The sequence below is a fragment of the Rhineura floridana genome, chromosome 6 (genome assembly GCF_030035675.1).
Source record: "Rhineura floridana isolate rRhiFlo1 chromosome 6, rRhiFlo1.hap2, whole genome shotgun sequence".
Lineage (NCBI taxonomy): Eukaryota > Metazoa > Chordata > Lepidosauria > Squamata > Rhineuridae > Rhineura > Rhineura floridana.
This window is the reverse complement of record NC_084485.1, coordinates 60,290,389-60,310,797: the sequence shown is the minus strand read 5'-3', so window position 1 is coordinate 60,310,797 and position 20,409 is coordinate 60,290,389. Positions and strand designations below refer to the sequence as shown.

The 20,409-nt window shown below is 45.8% G+C and overlaps 1 protein-coding gene across 1 annotated transcript in view; it reads right to left on the bottom strand.

The window, feature by feature from the left end:
• The window catches only part of LAMB3 (laminin subunit beta 3), a 78,063-nt gene that overhangs the window by 4,459 nt on the left and 53,195 nt on the right, over positions 1-20,409 (bottom strand). Inside the window, exons 16-21 of the mRNA XM_061632048.1 lie at positions 13,394-13,602; positions 8,327-8,530; positions 7,387-7,531; positions 2,065-2,272; positions 947-1,088; positions 274-450 (exon numbers count right to left, since the gene is read on the bottom strand). Of these exons, the coding sequence (XP_061488032.1) occupies positions 274-450; positions 947-1,088; positions 2,065-2,272; positions 7,387-7,531; positions 8,327-8,530; positions 13,394-13,602 (1,085 nt within the window). The remainder of the gene's footprint in view (positions 1-273; positions 451-946; positions 1,089-2,064; positions 2,273-7,386; positions 7,532-8,326; positions 8,531-13,393; positions 13,603-20,409) is intronic.

The following is a 20,409-nucleotide window of genomic DNA, read 5'->3' as shown; positions in this document are numbered from 1 at the left end:
GCCTGGGTCATTTCTGTATTCCACAGTTGAACCAGGGTTTTGACAGGATACCATGGAACTCAGTAGCCAAACCATCGCAACAGTCGCAACCATCCAGAGGTCAGGTGAGCACTGCTGCCCCACCATGCTGTCTGCTACTGCCAGGTCTGCTTGACTAATATTGCACCCCAGAGCAGCCCACAAGCAACTAGAGCAAATACAGCAATATCGATCATAATGAGATTGCCTTTTTAAAAAAAGCTTTGTAGTGTCTGGGAGTTCCCATTTACATACCTGCTGAGTGCTCCTCGCTTGCTCGCTGGCTTCTACTGCTTTTTGCTGAGCATCGGCAGCCTGCAACTGGTTGTGGCTTGCTTTCTGCCGTAACTGAGCAAGTCTCCCAGTGAATCCGTCCAGCTGGTCAGTGATGTCCTGCACACTTTTCTGAGCTGGACTAAGGACAGTCTGGATCTGAACATCCCCCAAAAGGAAACATTTAGCAATGTAATTAAGATTCCTACCCCTGAAAAAAATGCTAGTTGGATCACGCAAAAACGTCATTTTACTCAGGAACATAGTAAAACTATGGAACTGATTGCCATAGGAAATAACGAAGGCACTTAGCATATCAAGACCTGAACCTTGACCGAATGTTTTGAGTGTTAACTATTTAGTGTTAGAATAGCTGAAGTTACTTATATTGGGCAAGGGAAATGAAGCTGTGATGTTTTGAGACTAAAAGTAGTATTTATAATATTATGCTTTTCAATAGGGAATGCACTTTATTGCCTCTGCTGGTGAGTGTGTAGATGTTCAACCTTCAGAGGACTTCTTTCTTTAATGCAAATCATAAACAAAACATGTAATGGTGAATTTGGCTTGGAGGATCACAAGTTTTGCGGGCCTGCTTTATAGTAGGCAACTCATATAGGGCTTTAGTGCCAAAAGCTCAGCAAGTGTCGTTTACCTCATCAAGGCGGTCTTGGATGAGCCTGAGGGAATAACCAGAGCCATGGATTGTATCTTCAGCCTCCTGAAGTGCTATGTTCCCTTGTCTCAAATTCTCTACCACATCTTCCACATTGCCCTCAATGGCATTGGCACGGTTCCTAGGAAAAGATTAAAGATAGATACAGATATTACAAAGCACCCCTCTCGAGTCTCATCACATACTGCTACATGCAGGTAAAATCCTATACAAATAACAGCAGCAACTACAACAACATGGAGAAGGTCTAATCTGAAGTCACTTGAACACTTCAAAGCATTGGGGCTGCCTCCCCATAGCACAGTCCCATGCTGCTATAGCAAGCAACACCATGTGGGTGGGTCAGATGCATGGTTACTTTGCACTTGATTTCTGCCTGGCTAGAAAGGAGAGCAATGTTGGATGCAAAGAGCCTATGTGGTTCCTGTATTCAAATTATTATTATCATTATTATCATCATCATCATTCATTATTCATTATTATTCATTATCATTAAATTTACATCCTGCACTTCCTCCCAAAGGAGCCCAGGGCAGCAAACACATAAGCAATAACACAATTAAAACACCTAAAAAGAATTCTAATACATATGCAGACTGGAGAAGATCTCTACTTAAAAGGCTTTTTGAAAGAAGAATGTCTTCAGTAGATGCTGAAAAGACAAAAGAGATTCTTTCAGCAGTGGCATAACATGGTTGCGATATCCTGCCCCAGTGAACAGTCAAGCCGCTGCATTTTGCACTAGCTGGAGCTGCCCAGAGCAATCTGAAGGACAGCCCCACATACTGCTCTTACTGCAGTAGTATGGGATGATGCTTCAAGGAGGTGACTGCCATGCTTCTGGCAATAAATCTGAATGAGTGCTAAATGAAATCACATTATATATATTTTATCACAAGAGAGATGCTTGAAAAACTTCAGCCAGAGTTTTGAGCATGCATCCCTGGAAAGCTCCAAGAAAGGCAAGCCCACTTCTGCTAGCTGGAGGATGTGGCATTGTTTCTTCTGAGCAATACCATAAATGGGCTCAAACCAAAATATCACTGAAACTATGGACCAGTTCTTTCATGATCCCAAACCACCAAAGCCTTCTTTACCTTGCTTCTTCAGCCTCCTGCTGAAGCTGTTTGGCCTTAGCAATGTCCCCAGCAGTTTGGGCAATGATGCTCTCAGGGCACTGTAGCTTAGCAGCCAGGTTCTGAATCTCATTCATATTTCTGATGAGTGTGGCAGAGTCAGTAGGAAGGTGAAGGGAGAGGACATAATCGCTGACCTGCTGGATGGTAGCAGCATCAGTATCTGGATCTGTGAAGATAACGAAGGGAAGTCAAATCAAGTGTAACTGAGACTGTATATCTTACACAACCAACTAGAAGCCTTCTTAAAGCTTAGAGACATAAAGAAAACCAAATATTGCATAGCTAGAGCAGCCAGGTCTGTTGCTCTTCCAAACAAAGATACAGGACAAATCTTGACACACAGATCTCAATGTCTGGAGAAGGTTCTTCTGTGTTCACATTGAACTCCTGTCTTCGCTACTTTTTGTTTGAAGATGGAGGGGCTTGCTATTGTCCCATCACATCTATGCTAAAATCCTGGATTCCCACGGGTTTTTTTAGAAAAGTATCTAAAGGAATAGAAGTCAGACAGCCTATAGCCCTATTCAGGCATGAATATCGTATGAGGGGGAACAGCTACAGCAGGGAGCTTCCTCTACACATGTGGCCTCCCAGTGTGACTGCTGTCACACTGGGAGATCGGGGTGCTAAACCCTGTGTGATCGGGGGTGCTAAATCACATACAGAGACCAAACACATGGAGCAGGCTCTTAGCTTCAGACTTTCTAGTTGCAACATGTAGAGAACAGCGGGGATGTGATGCAAGGGGCGTGGCCAGTGAATGTGATGAGAACCACAAAAGGATTATAACTTCTGCGTAGGGCTTGTGTGAACAGGCATCCCCTGGCTCAGCTGCCCCCAAAGATATACTTGAAAGCACCTGAAGGGGTCAGTCGGGGTGGAGGAAAATGGAGGGAGTGAGAATTCAATCCTTGAGCTGAACATTGGGGGATGCATGCCATGAACAACCCTCTCCACCCAATTCTTCCAAGCTATATATCGCTATGTAACATCCAGGGGCAACCCTGATTCCTTTACTACTACATAACAGAGTAGGAGGAGGTTTATAGGAAGATGGGAAAGAAAAATGGCATCCTCTGCCATCCCCAATTGGCACCACAAGACTGCTGTTCTAAACTGGATGAAAACCCTGATAATGAGCTGTTATGGTGTAGGGAATTGGGGGATACACTGAAAAAAATGTTGTGGGTCCCCTTTCGGTCCTTATATTAGCAAAGCCAGACATGGTTTTAAAAAACTGCCAAGGAGACCAACAAGAGAACAGAAGGATTCTAAGAAGAAATTTATGAAGGGGAAAATTACACATTACACACAAAGGCATCTTGGCAGCCTTTGTCAATGGAAAGTAGGTTTGGAAGGGTGCTGTTTTGAGACAGCAAGGGAAAAGTGTATTTCATACTTTCCTACTGACCATTTTTTCCTTATCCAAATCAGTCCTGCTTTCTCCTGCCTCCTCCACCACAGCCTCTCAGGGTTTCATGACCACAGGGGAGGGAAAGCAAGCAGTTTGAGGGTGTGATTTGCAATGGAAAAATGCCCAGCAGTAAAAGGGTCATGCATGCACACAGAGACACAAAGAGCACACAGCCCACAGCTCACTTGATCAAATTCACACTCTCCCAAGTCTGTTTTCATTAAAAAGTAAAAAAGACCATTTTGGCATCTTTACATGCATTTGCATGTATTATATAAATTGTCCCTTACGGTGCCTCCAGACTGTCACTGTTTTGTGGGTGGGATTCAAGTGCATACTGTAAATTTAAATTTGCACAATTAAAGTAGATGAAAGCACTCTGTCATCCTAGCACAACAAATCCACTTTATAAAAAAATCAAACTCTTTGCAGTTTGGAAAGTGATGGGGAAATGCATTGAAACCTGTGGGATGAACAAATGATTGACGTATAAACACCCCACAAGCAAATCAGGATAAATGGAGGACAAATGCTCATTGTCATGCATCTTCCCTGCAAACAGATCAGAACAGTCTGTGTCTGTGTTGGAATTGCTTTTTAATATGTTTTTAAAGCTTTTTTAAAAATGTTTTAAAGTTTTTTTTTAAAAAAAGATGTATTTAAAGATGTTTTGTTTTAATATATTTTTTAAGGATGTTTTGTAAAATAATTTAAAGCCTGTTTTTATGATGTTTCAGAGTGTTTTTAGTGCTTTTGTTTGCCGCCCTGGGCTCCTACTGGGAAGAAGGGTGGGATATAAATCAAATAAATAAATAAACAAATGCTCAACAAAAATCAGACATAACCTAACCTCTGTGTAAGCTTTGTGCAAGCAAATCCAGATGAACGCTCAATAAATAGAATTGTTCAATTGTTTGAAGGAACCCTTAGTTAAGTTGGTGTAGAAATTCCTCTTTTGAATCTGGCCATCCTAGCTGTTAGCAATGCCTCTTATTCTCTCTACGTGTAGGCATTTTTCAAAGCAGCAGGAGGTAACTGGTCCATCACACTCTGCTGGTAGAGACACGCTGTGCTGGTTCCAGTGCATCTCTATCTATCTGTCTTTTCTCAAAATGGGGGCACACAATGCTAGTCAAATGCTGCCCCTTTTTACACTTAAAACCTCATCATAGAATCATAGAATAGTAGAGTTGGAAGGGGCCTATAAAGCCATCAAGTCCAACCCACTGTGCAATGCAGGAATCCAAATCAAAGCATGCAAGACAAATGGCTGTCCAGCTGCCTCTTGAATGCCTCCAGTGTCGGAGAGCCCACTACTTCTCTAGGTAATTGATTCCATTGTCATATGGCTCTAACAGTTAGGAAGTTTTTCCTGATGTCCAGTCGAAATCAATCAGATCAACTTCAGTGCATTTTTAAGAAAATCAGTTTCAAGGAGCTTTTGCAACTGGTTGGTAGATTGACCCCTTTGTCTTCCAAGTGTGGCCAATGGAAATGTTTTGCTGCATGTTCAGGCAGAGACAGTGACTGGGTCAACACTTTCCTGTAAAATAATTACTGAAGGAGGACAAGGAGACTCCAGAGAAGCTTAAGGCACAATCCCCTATGCATTGTACTCAGAAATAAGGCCAGCTGTGTTCAATGGATCTTACTCTCAAGTAAGAGTACAAAGGATTGAAACTTTACAGTGTAATCCCATATGTATCCACTCAGAAATAAGGCCTACTGAGGTGCAGCATTACAGCCTAAATACTTTTTTTTTACATTGGTTTTCCCTGCAGAATATGTTGGACAGATACTCATGACTGAACTAGAGGCAGTATGAGAGGAAAAGTGAGAGGAAGTTCTAGCACAAATTACAGATTAGCAAATCACAAAATCTAGATAGCATCATACACCCAGGAACTCAAATGTAAAATTGTTCATCTCCACACAAACAAAACAAAAAAATGCAATGCACTAAATCAGTTTCTTTATCACAGGACTGGTAGTAGCAGCGGTGTCTTAAAAGAAGGTGAGGAAACAGAAGGGAGACCCAGGGATAGGATTTTTTCTGTGGTGGCCACAGATCTTTGGAATACCCTCTCTAGGAGAGTATACATGGCCCTTTCCTTGTCTACAATTACACTACTGAATCACTGTCAGCATCTATTTCCTAGAATTGGAACGAACCTAGTCCACCACCCTGCCTTGCCCAAAGTTGTGTGAAACTGTAATGTCAGAATGTCACAACATACATAAACCTGCATTGAAGATAAGATCCCTGCAGACTAAACTTCAGCAAGCAAATCCAGGGTTGTCAGATCCTTGCTCTGAAATAACCACTCATTTTGCCATTACATCTTTTCTTCACATGGCCTTGATTTAAAAGAAAACACCCACATGTTTTACGAAACAACCATTTGAATAAAGCTTTTGTGTGTAACAGCTGTTATGCAAAAGGCATTCCACTTCACTATCAATAGGTAGGGGAAATAGACAGTCGGCAATAGGTATTGTGCAAGGAAAGTCCTTGTGCCTAAAGAAGTGGGGATGCAGGTCCTGACAACCTACGCATGTTTGTCAGAGCAGAAAGAAGGATATTGTAATGCCTACCCTTCAATAAGTTTGCCACTGTTCAAGGGTAGGCATTACAATATCTAAGATACTGAGCCATTTCTATGGACAACTCTTGCCTGTAAATTAGTTTATTGTGACTGGTCCAGCAGAAGTTGCCTAGTATCTATCTGCCTAGGCCAGGAGTGACCACATTTTGATTTCTGAGAAAGAGCAGTGGGTGCCAGTCACAAAATGACTGCCATGAAATATCACAAAATGGCTATGGGGAGCATGGCATAATGCAAAATGAGGGACAGCATAGTAATCACTGCTACCCCACCCCCTCAGACAACCTCTTGCTTACCATGGAAAGTCAGCTATGTCCTGTTGGTCCTGATTGTGGAGATCACACACAAACCCTGATGCTGTTGCTGTTTAATAGCAAGGAGCATTCCCCAGTACCAGGAAAAATATACAAGATGGCCATATCACACTCATTCTCTCTTGCACACACATCACACATACAGACCATACACAGACATCCATCTCCCACTCATAGAGACACACACTCGCTTCACTTATACATCTCTCCCTCTCTCTCTGCCCAAGTACATTTCTCCCTCTCACACACACACCACACATATACACAGACAACACATTCATGCATACATACCTCATGCATACACACAACACATGCACACACAGAAAGACTGCATGTACCTCTCTCCCTCTCTCACAGACATCACACAAACACACATACAACACATTTATATATAGGTCTCTCTCTCTCTCTCTCTCTCTCTCTCACACACACACACACACACACACACACATCTCACCCCACCTGTCTGCCCAAGTGTATTTCTTTCAATCACACACTCAGAGTAGGCTTCAATAAACCCCATCACCACCATACAGAAAAGCCCCTCCACAGACAAAGGAAGCATCTACAGTTCTTTAAACTGCCCTGGGCTCCTTGTGGGAGGAAGGGCAGGACAATAATAATAATAACAACAACAACAGCAGCAAACCAAACCAATTTCTTTTAAAAAAAATCATGATGGTTCCCAGCCTGGCCTCTTTGGGCACCATAACACCCAGGAGTGCCAACAAAGTCCTTTGTGGGTGCCATGTTGGCAATCCCTGGCCTGAGCATAAGATATTTTTTAAGTACTTATATTCCTGTAAGCAAGAAACTTTTAAATCAATGCATTGGTCCAATATACAGTACTAATTCATTTGCTTTGTGTGTTTTTATGAGAACTATTTTAAATAAGATCTAATTGCAAGGAATTAACAGATGTTTCATGTGTAGGTGTTGGTCTTACCTGACAGGAAGTTGCGAACTTGGCTGATGAACTGCTGGGTGCGTTGGATGTCTCCTTCTATCTGGGTCCTAGTTGCACTCATTTGGTCTCCCAGATTCTGGGCATTAGTTTGAATCTGGCCAGCAGCTATTTCTGCTGCTCTGATCTGTCAAAATAAAAGGCAGAGTCAGTTTCTGCATGGTATATACACACTAAAACTTCAACGTCCAAAGCTGGTTCCAGGTTGTCTTTCAGCAATACTGTTAATCTCCCTGTTTCTTAATTACCCAGTGTTTCCTGGTTGTTGTTTTTAAAGTGAAAAAATTGGAAATTGAAAAAGAAAATGAATGAAAAAATGGCCTTCTCTGAGCCAACCAACAGATGCAAAGAGCATGAATACTCGTTTTTGAGTTTTTCATGATTCCACTATGGCATTATGACAACATGCACTATGCACATTCAAAGCATGCTCTCATTTGCTCCACACACCACATTTTGGTTCAGCAGAGGCCTTGTCCAAGATGCTTCTTGGCTATTTCACTGTCAGTAATTGTGCTAGCACAAGGGCAACCAACCTGATGCCCTCCAAGTGTTGCTGGACTACAACTCCCATCATACCTGACCATTAACCATGCTGTCTGGAACTGACAAGAGCCAGAGCCCAACATCATCTGGAAGACACCATGCCAGCTATTCCTGTGCTAGTACGCTTGTAAGACTGGGCATAGAAATACTAGGCAGATGAATCATTCAAATTAAAAAGTCACATGGATAGAAATTATAACTGAAAATATGCAGTTTGCATGTTAGATGTCATTACACCATATTCAAAAGTTCACAAAAAGCCATACAGCACAAAACACGTATTCTCCTTGATGCTTCCAAAAGAGCTCTCACTCTTTGCCTCCCTTGGAAGCAAGGTAGAAGCTCCCCTTTTTCTTCCTCTGTTCTGCACACCCACCATCTGTGTAGTCTCCTGAAGTCGGATATTTAAGTTGTGAATATCTTGGGTGGTTTTCCTGGCAGTGTGGATGGAGCTGCCAGAAAGCGAGATGATCCCTCTACAGCTCAGACCATGGCCACATACTGTTGCGTTTTCCTGGGGGCACAGTTCTCCAGGACATTCCCCAGGACTGCAGATCTCTGATCTGATGCCACTGCAAATCTAAACAGAGGAACCACACAATCAGCAATACAAAAAATAAAAACAATTTGTGGGTTAATATTTTTCTTTATTTACCTGTAGTACTTCTAACCTGTCTTTGGCTGAATAGCTCCAAGGGGGCTTACAATGCAAAACACTAAAATACAATGCAGTGCAACTACAGGAACAAGACACACAAAATAAAGCAGCAGCAGATAAAACAAAAGAGGCAGCAATTAGATGCCCAAATAGAGACAACATAAAGAGGAACAGAAGAATCTCCAGTATCATTAAAATGTGTGAGAGAATGAGATAAACTTCACTTGACACCTGAATGTTGGCAAAGAACCACCATCACCAAGAAGACCTATTCTCTGGTAGGGCTTCTTACTTTGCAATCTAATCAAAAGTAAGTCAAATTGAATGCAATAGCACTTATTCATGTGGGAGAAGGTGGTTCTGTGGCCATGATCAGGCAGCTATCAAGGCCCATGACCTCTAGAGATGCCTGGAGATGACCCAGAAGCCATTTCTGAATGGGAGGGCCACTTGGATAGATTTAAGGCAGAGCTTGCAAAGGTTACTTTTTTAAACTACAACTCCCATCAGCGCCAGCCAGCATGGCCACTGGATTGGGCTGATGGGAGTTGTAGTTCAAAAAAGTAACTTTTCCAAGCACTGATTTAAGGATTGATTGTCATTGGGGCCCCTCAGGAGATTTCTGCCCCACCTTGAACAATCATAGGAACAATCACAGGATCCACACAAGAAATAATCCCTAGCAGTTTTAGAGGTCATTGGAATGTCTGATATCCCTGCAACTCCTCCATGCCCATGTGCACCTTGCAGGACCAGGCCCCAGGTGGCGTTTTACGTGGGAAGAAGAACGGTCTTAGAGCTGGCGTTTGGGCGCACAGAATACGGGACTGTGTCTTCTGTGTGGGTTTGAAGTGGATGAATGGGTGTTATATGAGTGTATGTTGTGAGTGAATGTGTATTTTTATGTATATGAGTTTTTTGTATTTATAGTTTATCATGTGCCTCGGGAAGAGATTTTATCATCAAGAGGGGAGACCTGAGGGGGCCCCAATTGCCGTAGTGACGGGTAGAGGGAGGTATGGTGATATGAGAGGGACGTGCCAGGTAAGGAGAACGCAGCCCAGACATGTAGTGGCTGTGCCGCGTTCTGGTCCTTCTCATACCCGCAGGGTTGTTGGTTGTCCTATCAGCCAACTCTCAGATCTCCAGTTGCTGCTTTTTAATGCCAGATCGGTACATAATAAAACCTCCCTCATCCATGATTTGATTGTGGACGAGGTGGCCGATCTGGCATGTATAACCGAGACCTGGGTGGGTGAACAGGGAGGAGTTAGTCTGTCCCAGCTCTGCCCATCGGGGTATCTGGTTCAGCATCATGGTAGATCTGAGGGTCGGGGAGGGGGGGTCGCTGTGGTCTATAAGAGTTCCGTCTCACTCACCAAGCACCATGTCCATGCAATCACTGGTCTGGAGTGTTTGCACCTTGTGCTGGGCCAGAGGGACAGACTGGGAATCCTTTTGGTGTACCACCCACCTTGCTACCCAATGGCTTCCCTAACTGAGCTGACGGAAGTGGTCTCGGAGATACTGTTGAGATCCCCCAGACTATTAGTACTGGGAGATCTCAACATTCATGCTGAGGCTACTTTGTCTGGGGCAGCTCAGGACTTCATGGCCGCCATGACAACCATGGGGCTGTCTCAATATGTTAGTGGCCCAACACATACATCGGGGCATACTCTTGACCTGGTCTTTGCTACTGGACATGGGGATAGTGATCTGGATGTGGGGAGTTTTACATCTCTCCTGTTGTCATGGACAGATCATTGTTTGCTGAAGTTTAGACTTTCAGTAGCCTTTTCCCTCTGCAAGGGTGGGGGACCTATTAAATTGGTCCGCCCCCAGAGACTAATGAATTCTGAAGGTTTTCAAAAGGCTCTGGGGGTTTTTCCGGCTGATAAGACTGGCGCTCCTGTCGAAGCCCTGGTCGATCTGTGGAATACAGAGATGACCCGGGCTGTTGACACGATCGCTCCTGCGCGCCCTCTCCTATGTAGAGCTCATACAGCTCCTTGGTATACTCCGGAGCTGAGAGCGATGAAACAAGACAGGAGGCGGCTTGAGCGGAGATGGAGACGAACTCCCGACGAATGCAATTATGAGCTGGTTCGTGCTTCTACTAAGCTCTATGTAGGAGCGGTGAGGGCGGCAAAAAAACAACATTTCGCCGCCACTATTCAGTCATCTCTCTCACGCCCACGGGAGCTTTTTAAAGTGGTTCGTGGCCTACTTCATCCAGGCCTACAAGATACGGCAGATACATCGGTAGCTCGATGTAATAAATTTGCTGAACACTTCCAGCATAAGATCTCATGCATTCGCCGGGACTTAGACTCCTATTTAATAGCAGTTAATCCTACTGAGGTGTCCAGAGCACAGTCTTGTCATGTTTTGTTGGATGAGTTTCAGTTGGTTCAGCTCGAGGATGTGGACAAGGTGCTTGGACAGGTTCGTGCGACCACTTCGGTACTGGATCCTTGCCCCTCTTGGCTAATTAAAACTAGCAAGGAAGGAACAGTTGGCTGGGCCAAGGAAGTGATTAATGCCTCTTTACGAGAGGGAGTGGTCCCTGGCTGTCTGAAAGAGGCGGCAGTGAGACCACTCCTGAAAAAACCTTCCTTGGACCCAGAGGATGTCAGCAGCTACAGACCAGTAGCCAATGTTCCGTTCCTGGGCAAGATCCTGGAACGTGTGGTTGCTGACCAGCTCCAGGCGCTATTGGATGAAACCGATTATCTAGATCCATTTCAATCGGGGTTCAGGCCTGGTTTTGGCACTGAGACTGCCTTGGTCGCCCTGTTTGATGACCTATGTCGGGAGAGAGACAGAGGGAGTGTAACTCTGTTGATTCTCCTTGACCTCTCAGCGGCTTTTGATACCATTGACCATGGTATCCTTCTGGAGAGGCTTGCGGAATTGGGAGTTGGAGGCACTGCTTGGCAGTGGTTCCGCTCCTACTTAGCGGGTCGTCTCCAGAAGATAGTGCTTGGGGAACATTGCTCGACACCGTGGGTTCTCCAATGTGGGGTCCCGCAGGGTTCGGTTCTGTCTCCCATGCTTTTTAACATTTATATGAAGCCGCTGGGGGCGGTCATCAGGAGTTTTGGAGTGCGTTGTCATCAGTATGCTGATGACACGCAGCTCTACTTCTCCTTTACATCTTCTTCAGGTGAGGCAGTCGATGTGCTGAACCGTTGCCTGGCTGCGACAATGGACTGGATGAGAACTAACAAACTGAGACTCAATCCTGACAAGACTGAGATGCTGTTGGTGGATGGTTTCTCTGATCGGATGGTGGATATATACCCTGTCCTGGATGGGGTTACACTCCCCCTAAAGGAACAGGTGCATAGTCTGGGAGTCATCTTAGACTCTTCCCTCACACTTGAGGCTCATGTAGCCTCGGTGGCCCGGAATGCGTTCTACCAACTTCGGTTGGTAGCCCAGCTACGTCCCTATCTGAGTAAGGAGGACCTCTCATCAGTGGTACATGCTATGGTAACCTCGCGTCTGGACTACTGCAATGCGCTTTACGTAGGGCTACCTTTGAAGACGATTCGGAAGCTACAGCTAGTGCAAAATGCGGCAGCCAGACTGCTAACAAGAACTAAGCTGTCTGAGCATATAACAGCTGTGCTAGCCCGTTTGCACTGGCTTCCAATATGCTTCCGGGCCAGATTCAAAGTGTTGGTACTTACCTATAAAGCCTTATACGGCGCGGGACCACGATATCTGTCGGAACGCCTCTCCCGATATGAACCGGCCCGTACACTACGGTCTACTACGAAGGCCCTCCTCCGGGTTCCGACTCATAGGGAAGCCTGGAGAGTGGTGACAAGATCTAGGGCCTTCTCAGTGGTGGCCCCCGAACTATGGAATGGTCTCCCCGAGGAGGTGCGCCTGGCGCCAACACTATCATCTTTTCGGCGCCAGGTTAAAACCTTTCTCTTCTCTGAGGCATTTTAATTCCTGTTAATTGTAAATTATTATATTTTGATTTTAGACTGTACAGTTTTGTGTACAGTTTTGTGTTATTTTTATTGTATTTTTAATGTTCACTGCCCAGAGAGCTGTTGCTAGTCAGGCGGTATATAAGCTTAATTAAATAAATAAAATAAATAAATTTGAGAACACTGCTCCAAAATGCAACAAGACTGAAAAATGGAAATGGACTGCCTTTAAGTCGATCCCAACTTATGGCGACCCTATGAATAGGGTGTTCATGGTAAGCGGTATTCAGAGGGGGGTTACCATTGCCTCCCTCTGAGGCTAGTCCTCCCCTGCCGGCTAGGGGCTACACAGCTTGCCACAGCTGCACAAGCCAGCCCCTTCCTTGTCTGCAACTGCCAGCCGGGGGGCAACTGGGCTCCTTGAGACTCTGCAGCTTGCCCACGGCTGCACAGGTGGCAGGGCAGGTAACCCCTGAGCCACTCACTGTGGGGTGATCTTTAGCTGGCCGTTTACACCCAGGAGACACGAGCGGGGATTTGAACTCACAGACTCTGGACTCCCAGCCAGGCTCTCCTCCCCATTGTGCTATGAGTGATATTCACGGCAACAGGAGATGCTGATCTCTGTCTCCATGGCAATGGAGAACAGCAGAAAGGAAGAATACAAAATGAGAAACTTTGGCCCAAAACAACCCTATGTCTCAATAGTCCACAGCCATTTGGGCTGCAGTCAGAACTGTGGAAAACTGCTGTCACTGGGTAACAAATTATTCTGCAAATTGAGCAAACAGACTATGTAGCACCACCTTTGGCAGAGGTTAAGTGTTGACTTCACCTTATTAATGACTGGTGTCAAGTTTGGAGAGAACGCCATTTCACCCTGCAGAGCCTCCAGTCCTGACCCATGGCCTGCAAGATCACCTTCTAGCTCCTCAGCACTTTCCCTGTTTTCCATAGACTGAGCCAGTAGTCTAGAAGACCCAGCTATGCGCATGCTGGCATTAGAAGATGTCTGATGCGCAGAGCTGACAGTCTTGAATGCCCCTGTGGGAAACAAAAGAAAAATGCAGTTTGAATGGCTTAGTGACTCATCATGCAGCATTCCTTTCCAAGCCCCGGGTATGAAGGAAGAACGAGCAGTCCACAACAGTGAATCACAAGGCACCCAACTGAAAAGCACTTGTCAATCACCTTCCATGCAAAACTGCTTAATGGTCCTTTCTCTCTACTTTAATGGATTTTCAAACATGTATCAAGCAAGGGGGGTGGGGGAGAGATGCACATGCTAACCTTGAATTGTTTGTAAGCTGCACATAGGATGTGCCTCTACTATCTGTGGCTCCAAGATTCCTGATTGTCTTACAGCAGAATTTAGCAAGCTGAAGTATGTGATCTGTCACACTTCCTTTCATTGGGGTTCAGGAAGGGAGGCAACACTGAAGTTGCTACAGTAACTGCTTCCACAATTTAGAGAAAAGGCCCTGGGCCGTAGCTCAGTGGTAGAGCATCTGCCTTGCATGCAGAAGGTCTGAGATTTAATCCCTGGCATCTCTAGGTGTGGCTGGGAATGTTCCCTGCCTGAAACCCTGGAGAGCTGCTGCCAGTCAGTGTGGACAATGCTGACTAGATGGACCGATAGTCTGAGTAGGCATAAGGCAGTTTCCTATGTTCCTATTTTCATCAAGTTGCATTGCACAACAAACAAAAGCAAAACTGCTGTATGGGTCCAAGCTGGCCCGTAGTTTTACTGACCAATCCAGTACAGATCTCTGGTGCTGTGCTATAACAGTGCTGTTCACAACATGTTTTTAAAGCAGGATTCTCAATGCCACAGGCAAATAATCCAATCAGAGAAATTTTCCTCATCACCCCACCACCATGCCAGTGAAAAAGTTGGCAACTTGATTTGCAAGTCACATCAAGGTAACAGAGACTGAGCAGAAAAAGAATGTTGTGAACTGAGCTATGCAGGCTTCTAAAAGTCCCTGTTTGTAACAGGATATCTTATCTCTCAAAAACACTAAATTAATGGAAGCCATACAGGTACAGACCTCTCTCTGTAAACAAGACAGGTGAAATTAAATACGAGTCAGTGCATTTGAACTTGAGAGTTCCCCGCCCCATCCCACTCAAAAAACAAAATAATTGCAAAAATGTCAATTTTTCACAACATGATGTGAACCTTCAATTTTAAGGGTTCATGTGAATTTAAACTCTCCAAAGAGAGTTCTGAAAAAACAAGCAAAAATATTCTTCAGTTTCTACAGGACATCTCCATCCATGAAGAGAATCTGAACATGTAGGTTTGGTAAAGCACTGGAGCATCAGTGCTGCATTCTCCCCAGCCTTCCAGAGTGAGTATTACATTAGATCTAGAGTTGACATCAAATTTCATTTACACAGAAATTTAGAAGGAGATTTGGAACTTCCTACTCCAGGGAAGTATCCAAAGATTTTCAAGGGACGCAAAAATAGTTTCAATCAGATTAGTGATGTTTCCCTGGAGGGGAGGATATTCTGCACACCTCTCATTAGATCACCCAGTGCCTGCAGGAAGAAGGGGACTACCATCACCCAGGGAAGAGGGAGAGCCATCTGCTGCAGCTGCCTGCCTGCCTGCCTGCTTGCTTTGCTTGCTGCTGTTGCTGCTGCTGTTGCTGCTGCTGCTCGGCTACCACCACCGGCCTCTCCCTGTTGGACTTCTGTTCTGCAGGTTGTCACACCTTGCAGGACCAGGCCCCCAGGTACTCAGCCAGCTGTTGCTGATTTCGTCCACCTGTCCCTTCCCTGGAGGGGATACATAAGCTGACTGGCTGAGGTGGCTCCTGCTTGTAGATTCCCTGGCTTTTTGTGGGACTGGCAAGTCTTGAGTTATGTGCCTGGAGAGAGGGCTCAGAGCCAAGTGGGGAGACTTGAGGGCCCCCCAATTAGTGTAGTGATGGGTAGAGGGAGATATGGTGTTGTGAGGAGGACTTGCCAGGTAAGGGGAACGCGGCCCAGGTAGTGTCCTCCCCACACCCGCAGTTTTGTTGGTTGCCCTATCAGCCAGCAATCAGACCTCCGGATGCTGCTCCTAAATGCCAGATTGGTGCATAATAAGATCTCCCTCATTCACGGTTTAATTGTGGATGAGGCAGCCGATCCGGCATGTATAACTGAGACCTGGGTGGGTGAGCAGGAAGGAGTCAGTCTCTCCCAGCTATGTCTGCCAGGGTACCTGGTTCAGCATCAGGGTAGACATGAGGGTCGGGGGGGGGGGTTGCTGTGGTCTATCGGAGCTCCATCTCCCTCTGCAAGCACCCTGTCCATGTGACTACTGGTCTGGAGTGTTTGCACCTTGTGTTGGGTCAGCGGGACAGACTGGGGATTCTGTTGGTGTACCACCCACCCCGCTGCCCAACAGACTCCCTAGCTGAGTTGTAAGATCCCCCAGATTGTTGGGTTTGGGGGATGTCAACATCCATGCTCAGGCCACCTTATCTGGGGCGGCTCAGGATTTCATGGTTTCCATGAACTATGGGACTGTCCCAACATGCCATTGGACCAACACATGTAGCAGGGCATACTCTAGACTTGGTTTTTGCAACTGGACATGAGGTTGGTGATCTGAATGTGGGGGGCCTTGCATCAGTCCCTCTGTCATGGACAGATCACTGCTTGCTGAAGTTTAGGCTTACAGCGGCCTTTCACCTCTTCAAGGGTGGGGAACCTATTAAGCTGGTGGGCCCCCAGAGACTAATGGATCCAGATGGTTTCCAAAGGGCTCTGGGGAGTTTTCCAGCTGATAGGGCTGGCGCTCCTGTCGAAACCCTGGTTGAACTGTGGAATACAGAAATGACCCGGGCGGTTGACATAATTGCTCCTGAGCGCCCTCTCCTGTGTAGAGCTCGTACAGTTCCATGGTATACCCCAGAGCTGAGAGCGATGAAACAATATAAGAGAAGTCTTGAGTGCAGATGGAGACAAACTCCTGGTGGATGCAATTACACACTGGTAAGTGCCTATGGTAAGCTATATTTAGGGGCAGCGAGGGCAGCAAAAAAATAATATTTTGCTGCCACTATCAAATCATCAATCTGCCATCCAGCAGAGCTCTTCAGAATTGTCCGGGGGCTATTACATGCTGGCCCCAAGGACATGGTAGAACCATCTGAGGCCCGCTGTAATGAATATGCTAGGCAGTTCCAGGATAAAATCTTTAGCATCCACCAGGACAGACTCCAGTGTAATAGCAGGTGAATCAAGCGAGGTATCCAGAGCACAGCCTTGTGCTAAGTGCCTTCGTTATTTCCTATGGCAATCAGTTCCATAGTTTTACTATGTTCCTGAGTAAAATGACGTTTTTGCGTGATCCAACTAGCATTTTTTTCAGGGGTAGGAATCTTAATTACATTGCTAAATGTTTCCTTTTGGGGGATGTTCAGATCCAGACTGTCCTTAGTCCAGCTCAGAAAAGTGTGCAGGACATCACTGACCAGCTGGACGGATTCACTGGGAGACTTGCTCAGTTACGGCAGAAAGCAAGCCACAACCAGTTGCAGGCTGCCGATGCTCAGCAAAAAGCAGTAGAAGCCAGCGAGCAAGCGAGGAGCACTCAACAGGTATGTAAATGGGAACTCCCAGACACTACAAAGCTTTTTTTAAAAAGGCAATCTCATTATGATCGATATTGCTGTATTTGCTCTAGTTGCTTGTGGGCTGCTCTGGGGTGCAATATTAGTCAAGCAGACCTGGCAGTAGCAGACAGCATGGTGGGGCAGCAGTGCTCACCTGACCTCTGGATGGTTGCGACTGTTGCGATGGTTTGGCTACTGAGTTCCATGGTATCCTGTCAAAACCCTGGTTCAACTGTGGAATACAGAAATGACCCAGGCGGTTGACATGATTGCTCCTGAGCGCCCTCTCCTGTGTAGAGCTCGTACGGCTCCATGGTATACCCCAGAGCTGAGAGCGATGAAACAATATAGGAGACAGCTTGAGTGCAGATGGAGGCAGTGAGGGCAGCAAAAAACCAATATTTTCCTGACACTATCAAATCATCAATCTGCCGCCCAGCGGACCTCTTCAGAATTGTCCGGGGGCTATTACACGCTGGCCCCAAGGACATGGTAGAACCACCTGAGGCCTGCTGTAATGAATTTGCTAGGCACTTCCAGGATAAAATCTTTAGCATCCGCCAGGACTTTGACTCCAGTGTTATAGCAGGTGAATCAAGCGAGGTATCCAGAGCACAGCCTTGTCCCGATTTCTTGGATGAGTTTCAGTTGGTGCAGCTTGAGGATGTTGACAAGGTGCTTGGACAGGTTCGTGCAACCACTTCTGTGCCGGATCTTTGCCCTTCTTGGCTAATAAATGCTAGCAGGGATGGAACAGCCGGCTGGGCCAGGGAAGTGATCAATGCCTCTCTGCGAGAGGGGGTGGTCCCTGGCCGCCTGAAAGATCAGTAGTGAAACCACTCCTGAAGAGATCCTCCCTGGACCCAGAAAATCTTAATAATTATAGGCCAGTAGCAAATGTTCCATTCCTGGGCAAGGTACTTGAACGAGTGGTTGCAGGCCAGCTCCAGACGCTGTTGGATGAGATCGATTACCTGGATCCATTTCAGTCAGGTTTCAGGCCTGGTTTTGGCACGGAAACAGCCTTGATCGCCCTGTATGATGACCTCTATCGGGAGAGAGACAGGGGGAGTGTGACTCTGTTGATTCTCCTTGATCTCTCAGTGCTTTCGATACCATCGACCATGGTATCCTTCTGGGGAGACTGGCTGAGTTGGGAGTGGGAGGGACTGCATGGCACTGGTTCTGCTCCTACTTGGCAGGTTGCCTCCAGAAGGTGGTGCTTGGGGAACATTGCTCATCACCCTGGACTCTCCAGTATGGGGTTCCACAGGGGTCAGTTCTGTCCCCCATGCTGTTCAACATCTACATGAAACCACTGGGTGCGGTCATCCAGAGCTTTGGAGTGTGTTGCCATCAGTATGCTGATGACACGCAGCTCTATTTCTCCTTTTCATCTTCTTCAGGTGAGGCTGTCAATGTGCTGAACCAGTTCCTGGCTGCGACAATGGACTGGATGAGGGCTAATAAACTGAGGCTCAATGCAGACAAGACTGAGATGCTGCTAGTGGGCAGTTCTTCTGACCGGATGGTGGATGTCCAACCTGTCCTGGATGGGGTTGCACTCCCCCTGAAGGAGCAGGTTCATAGCTTGGGGGTTCTCCTAGAACCATCTCTGTCACTTGAGGCTCAGGTAGCCTTGGTGGCACGGTGTGCCTTCTACCAACTTCGGTTGGTGGCCCAGCTATGCCCCTATCTGGACAGGGATAACCTGGCTTCAGTTGTCCATGCTCTGGTAACCTCCAAGCTAGATTACTGCAATGTGCTCTATGTGGGGCTGCCTTTGAAGATGGTTCAGAAGCTGCAGTTTGTGCAAAATGCAGCGGCCAGATTGGTAACAGGGACCAGATGGTTCGAACATATAAAACCGATTCTGGCCTGCTTGCATTGATTGCCTGTATGTTTCCGAGCTCGTTCAAGGTGCTGGTTTTAACCTATAAAGCCTTACATGGCTTAGGACCACTATGCCTCTCCCGACATGAACCCACCTGTACACTCCACTCAACAACTAAGGCCCTCCTCCGGGTGCCTCCTCCAAGGGAAGCTGGGAGTCTGACAACAAGGGAGAGGGCCTTCTCAGTGGTGGTCCCCAAATTATGGAATTATTTTCCTGATGAGGTGGGCCTGGTTCCAACACTGTTATCTTTTCGGCACCAGGTCAAGACTTTCCTCTTCTCCCAGGCATTTTAGCATGTTTTTTTAAATTTTAAAATTGTGTCTTTAAATTGCTTTTTGTCTTTTAAAATTTGTATATTTGTTTTTAATTGCTGTAAACCGCCCAAAGAGCTTTGGCTATGGGGCAGTAAATAAATGTAATAAATAAATAAGTAACAGCTTAAAACAACATTCTCAAAATGGAGTACTAACACCACTGGGTATTCCTGGAAAGCCTCAGAGCAATATTTTGTTGGTAAAGACTATACGCTGTATGAATATGTAAGCAAGAGAAAGAATTAGAAATTCCTTGGAAATTTGCTTGAGCCTGGAGCTCAGGATCAATTCACAGTACCACATTTAGAATAATTCTCTATGACATAGAACAGGGGTTCCCAAACTGTGATCCATGGACCACAGTGGTCCATGAGCTTCATTCAGGTGGTCCACAGTATGTCATATTGATTTTTAATTGTCTTTTTGTTGCTTCTTTTATTTTTTATATTGTATTTTATTGTGTTAGAATTTGTATTCCATGTTGTTGTTGTTGTTACGTGCCTTCAAGTCGACTACGACTTATGGCGACCCTATGAATCAGTGACCTCCAAGAGCATCTGTCATGAGCCACCCTGCTCAGATCTTGTAAGTTCAGGTCTGTGGCTTCCTTTATGGAATCAATCCATCTCTTGTTTGGCCTTCCTCTTTTTCTACTCCCTTCTGTTTTTCCCAGCATTATTGTCTTTTCTAGTGATTGTATTCCATAGAATTCAAATTATAATACAATAAAATGTAACATGGGGAAAATGTAAACTACCCGTACACTGCGCTCAACATCTAAGGCCCTCCTCCGAGTACCATCCCAACAAGAAGCTCGGAGGGTGGTGACTAGAAATAGGGCCTTTTCGGTTGTGGCTCCCGAACTGTGGAATGGTCTCCTCGATGAGGTGCGCCTGGCGCCGACGCTGCTATCTTTTCGGCGCCAGGTGAAAACCTTTTTATACTCCCAGGCATTTTAAAGTGTATTTTTACAGTATTTTATTACTATGTTGTATTCTGGATGTTGTTTGGTTCTCGTATTGTT